The sequence below is a fragment of the Austrofundulus limnaeus genome, unplaced genomic scaffold, assembly GCF_001266775.1.
Source record: "Austrofundulus limnaeus strain Quisiro unplaced genomic scaffold, Austrofundulus_limnaeus-1.0 Scaffold497, whole genome shotgun sequence".
Classification (NCBI taxonomy): Eukaryota; Metazoa; Chordata; class Actinopteri; order Cyprinodontiformes; family Rivulidae; genus Austrofundulus; species Austrofundulus limnaeus.
In genome coordinates this window covers 55613-61141 of record NW_013952899.1, presented here as the reverse complement: position 1 = coordinate 61141, position 5529 = coordinate 55613, and the positions used below count along the sequence as shown (strand labels likewise).

At 39.8% G+C, this 5529-nt stretch overlaps 1 protein-coding gene across 2 annotated transcripts in view; it reads right to left on the bottom strand.

Annotated features, from left to right (window-relative positions):
- kcnmb3 (potassium calcium-activated channel subfamily M regulatory beta subunit 3) overlaps window positions 1-5529 on the bottom strand; it is a 43462-nt gene that overhangs the window by 4193 nt on the left and 33740 nt on the right. For both annotated transcript variants that reach the window (XM_014025770.1, XM_014025768.1), the window contains exon 2: window positions 5286-5486. In XM_014025770.1, the coding sequence (XP_013881224.1) occupies window positions 5286-5401 (116 nt within the window). In that variant the 5' untranslated portion in view covers window positions 5402-5486. The remainder of the gene's footprint in view (window positions 1-5285; window positions 5487-5529) is intronic.

The following is a 5529-nucleotide window of genomic DNA, read 5'->3' as shown; positions in this document are numbered from 1 at the left end:
GTGAAATATATTTATGTTTGTGGTTGTAATGTGACAAAATATGGAAAAGTTCAAGGGGTATGAATACTTTTGCAAACCACTGTATATATATATCCCAAAGATTCTTACAAGTTCTCCTGTGAACAAACTGGTTTTGGATCAAGACACAGCAGTAACTACCAGCTTTCTGAGCTTGTTTGTTATTACTTTCTGCAATGAAAGCAGAGTGGCTGTTACCCAAAAAACATCCCTCTTTGTGTTGCATCTGACCTATAATGTTTCTGTGGCTCAGAAAAAAAAACAGCCTTTACTGCAACCTTCAACAGGATTGATTTATTTTCACATCAGTTTGGAGGCTGGTTCTTGAATCACTTTGAGATGCAACCAGGATCTAGTTCAGCCGTACTTTGTTGCACCAATAATTATACCTCAGTGATATTTGTAATTTTTGACCTCAACAGTTTAAGTTGACATAACTGTTTTTCTCCCTTTAAGACCCCCTTCACATTGGATGACAACCACACTATGATGTGAAAACATCAACCAGAATGTAGATGGTCTTTGCAAGGACTCCATGAGGTCTTCAACCATGGTTTTAGATTCCAGTGAACTCTGGTCCATAGTGGATGATGATGGTGGTTAGTGGTGGTGGTTGATGAAGGTGCTTGATGGTAGTGATTGAAGGTGGTGGTTGATAGTGGTGGTTAGTGCTGGCGGTTAGTGATAGTGGTAGCTGGTGATGGTGGTTAGTGATGGTGGTGGTTAGTGATAGTGGTAATTGGTGATTGATGATGGTGGTTGATGGATGGTCATTGGTGATGGTGGATAGTGATGGTGGTTGATGGATAGTGGTTAGTGATGGTGGTTGATGGATGGTGGTTGGTGATGGTGGTTGATGATGGTTGATGGTGGTGGTTAGTGTTGTTGGTTGGTGATGGTCGTTGGGGATGGTGGTTGGTGATGATGGTTGATGGTTGATGGTGGTTGTTAGTGATTAGTGGTGGTGGTTAGTGGTGATGGTCATTAAAGGTGATGGTGGTTAGTGATGATGGTTGATGGTGATGGTTGATGGTAGTGGTTAGTGATGGTCATTAAAGGTGATGGTTAGTGATGATGGTTGATGGTGATGGTTGATGGTGGTGGTTGTTAGTGATGGTGGTTAGGGGTGGTGGTTAGTGATGGTCATTAAAGGTGATGGTTGGTGATGGTGGTTGATGAAGGTGGTGGCAGTGACATGTGGACTCAAACATATCTTTGGTTGTTAGCATTTAGAAGCAGGACTGGTCATCTGGCCTCATGTACAGATTGTGATAATTATTGTCATGGTCATGAAAACAACCAAGTCCAGAGCTGAGACCAAGCCAAGACCAAGACTTTGAAAGAGGCAACAATGAGTCAAGACCAAACCAATAGAACACCTCTTTCAAACTTCCATCTCCACCTGAGAGATCCTGAGACTTTTTCAGGCCAGAGAAGATACATATTGTAATCCTGTAAGTGTCTTTGATGAATTGATCTAGATGCAACAATCATGTAGATTGACATTTTACATTTTTCTGCTGCCTTAAAGCAAAGCAATAGTTTTAATTGTGGGGTTAATACAAATAGATGTGCATTATATTATCGGTCGAGAGGACATTTTTAAATTTTGTGGCAGCTTCATGGTCTGCACTGTGGTTCTGCCATCCTGAGGCTGTGGGTTCAAGTCCAGGTTGTGTCAAAAAGGGCATCCGGTTAAAATAAAAAACAATGTGTGAGTTCACCCACTGTGGTGACCCCTGCAGACAGGAGCAGCTTGGGATAAATTGACCACAGTTCCATTTCACTGACCTTTAGAAAGGCTCAATACTGAGGCAGTGTGGGGAAAATGTAAAATCACCTCACTGCTGCTAAATTATGACTTTCCAAGCAGTCACTGACTGGCAACTTTTATGATCGGTATACAATAAACGGATGTATTAGTCTACTAGTAAATTATATGTTTTCTATTTTACACAGTGCTTTCATAATAAGTTACCAGTACGCTGTCACAATCAGTGTTTAAAGAACATACAAAGATGAGTCAGAGTCCCTGATTAAAAATAAAAAATACATACTATATTAGATCTTTTTTCCCCCAACTTTTAAGATGATTTATGCCAAATGTGGTGCATCAGTAAAACTCTTGGTAAAATTACCGCCTGTAAAGTTATAGTTTCTCTTTTTCAGTATTCTCATCCTTGCGTGAGTGGGAGCATTAAAAAAAATTTAAAACTTTATTTGATGTATTTGAATACATCCAGCAGTTTTACTCTTAGGTTGTGGCCAAATTCAGAGGCTGAGTCCTTTGAAGAATCTGGTCTGTATGGTCCAGGAAGGCCAGGACCTTGGTCGACCGTGAAGACCGGAAAAAGTGGCTGTAAATTTGAGAGGTCTAGTCTTCTGCTTTATTCCCGCCATTACCCTGGCATAAGTCCTGTCCCCTAGCAACCATGACAACACTAAACAGAAGCAAAAATAGATCAAAATTAGCAAACTATCAATACTTTTCAATGTTTATTTCTCTATACCAGCTTGTTTAATTTTTGACATGAATAATAATAAAAATGTGTGAACAAATAACAAAAGCATTAAAAAACCAACCTCTTAAAACTTTTAATTTTTATATGCTAGATTTTATTTAAAACTGTTCTCCTTTTTCTCATTTTGTCCACCATTATGAGCAGGAAACATATCTCCGGTCGATTCGCAATGCGCAATTGAGATCTGATGGGCTGAGAAGGATCCATCAGACCCATCCTTTAAAGCGGGGAAAAAGGAGGACGTGTTTGTTGGCCGCATCAGAGGAGTCTTCGAATTTGCGGCGCTGTTACATAAGTGGCCGACAAATTCAGCTAGTGATGTTCGAAACTGCCAATTTTTTTGCGATACTGATACCGAGTAAAATTTGCCTGGTATCGGCAATACTGACCCGATACTGATACTTTGTGATAACACACATAACATGGCTGGTAAATCTTAAAAAGTAGCGTTTTTCAAATAACCGCTTTATAAATAAAACATGACATAGTACTATATTTATTAATCTAAAAGTCTTCCTAACCCTAACCCTAACCCTATATTTGTTTAGCACAATTTAAAATTCTTGTTCTAAATAAATATAATAATATTTGAATCGTGAACAAAAGTGAGAAAAAAAGTAGTTGCCTCCAACCACATATGATTTAAACAAGATTTGAACAGCTTAGCTATCTTCTACTATTTTCCTGTTAATGATATACATTATGTAAAATAACTGAAGAATCAAAGTATCCATATTTTGATTTTAGTATCGATTCTAGAGCATAAAGTTCTGGTATCGGTAGTATCGATATTTCACTATCAATCTGCACATCACTAAATTCAGCCTTTGGAGGACACAGCCCCTAAATTTGGACACAGCCTTAGTTAAAGTAAAAGAACATTACTGCTGTTGTAGTCATGATTGGTCTTAACAAAAGACTTCAGAGTTTGAGACAAGATTGAGTTTTGTTCTGAGACGAAGACCTAAAAGTGTGGCCATAATTTAGTTTCAGTTTAGTGCAATTTTAGATTATATTATATTAGATTAGATTAGATTAAACCTTTATTATCATTGTGGGGGTGGGGGGGGGGCAGACCCTCTGTCGACGTAATCATCCAGGAAGAATTTAGTCCACAGCTCAAGGCCATGTAGGGCAGAGCCAAATCTGTAATCAGTAGTTTTGGGAACAGAAGATCCAGGCAGACAATAACAATTTTCCATCTGCCTTCATGTCTGCTGGTACGACCCAAGGTGGTGAATCCAATCAGACAAATAATGTGGACAAATCCTGCTGAGCTAAGCTATCAGCTTTCTCCAAGATCAATTCCATCAGGCCAGCAAAGTCCAGGAACCACAGCCGACCCACAACCCTCAGCCGAACCGCTTGCAGACCAAGTCCAGCTCGCTCAAGGCAAAAGTCCGAGTGCTGAAAGAACAGCAATCCTTCATAATGGTCAGACAGCCAGGAAATGAAGCCACCGACACTGTTTTGCAGAACACCAGGAAATCACCAAGCCAATCTGTAGAATCCAGTGATCGGAATCCAAATATATATCCAGAACAGAGTAGAACAGAGGTCCCACATTTGACATGTCCTCCCATGGAAGCAAAAACTATGTTCCAAAAAAATTTTATTTAGAGACCAGCTAACCAAATTTTAGGGTCTTTTACAGCAATGTGAAGGAATTTTAGCCCACTCGTTTTTTCATAACTGTTTGAATTCAGACACTTTGCAGGGTTTCTGAGCAAGAACTGCCTTTTTAGGTTCATACTCAATCAGATTCAGGTCAGTGCTTTAACCAGGCCACTCCAAAGTTTTCATTTTGTTTCTCTTAATTCATTCAGAAGTGGACCTGCTGGTGTGTTTTGGATCATCGTACTGCTGCAGAACCAAAGTGATCTTCAGTTTGAGGTCACAAACAGATGGCCAAATACTCTCCTTCAGGGTTTTGTGGTAGAAATTCATGGCTCCATTCTCACAGCAAGTCTTCCAGGTCCTGAAGCAGCAAAACAAACCCAGACCATCACACTATCACCAATGCTTTACTGTTGATTTGATGTTCCTTTTCTGAAATGCTGTTAATTCTATGCAACATTTTGGGACATTTCCAAAAAGTTCAAATTTTGTCTCGTCAGTCCACTGACAATTTCCCCAAAAGTCTTGAGGATCATTAAATGCTTTCTGGCAAAACTGAGACGAGCCTTTGTGTTCTCTTTGCTTAGCAGTGCTTTTTGTTTTAGAACTTCTGCCTTCAGGCCATTTTTGCCCTTCATCTCTTTCCCACGATCACGATGGAGTCAGGAACACTGACCTTAACTGAGGCAAATAAGGCCTGCAGTTCTTTGGATGTTGTTGTGGGCCTTTTGTGACCTCTTGGATGGGTTTTCTGTTTGTTGTTTTTGTAACATTTATTCATTTTTAAATATTTACCTTTAGTTACAAGTTGTTTCTCCTTAGAAATGCACTGATATCAGTTAAATCCTTCAGAAACATTTTTTCTGTTGCTGTTCTATTCTATATTATTTTTTTCTGCTACTCTTCGCTTTTAACCAACATTTTACCATTTTTTTCTATTTAGCTTTCAACTTGTGTTGTTCTACCTTCAGCCAGCATTTTTCTACATTTGGTTTTGAGTAAACATTTTACTTTTTTAAGGTTTAGTTTGTGTTTTGTTTCTTTTAGTTTAACAACTCTCAGTGTTTCGTCAGTAAATGCAGTGTCTCTAGTTTCCTAACGTCCTCGTTAGTTTGAGTATGTGAGAACCTGTTGATGTAAGGCTTGACCGTAGTGATCCCAACCACAAAGAACATGAGCACAGAGAAGGCCATCATGGTGAAGCCCAGCAGGACGGCTCGGTCTTCTCCAACACTGGACACCATCTGGGCTCGAGCTCCCTGACCTCCAGGCCCATCTCCTCTGTGGCTCCACTCCTGGTCCTGGGTCACAGCAGTGTGGAAGAGCTCTCTGTGTCTCTCATACACACACACACACACACACACACACACAC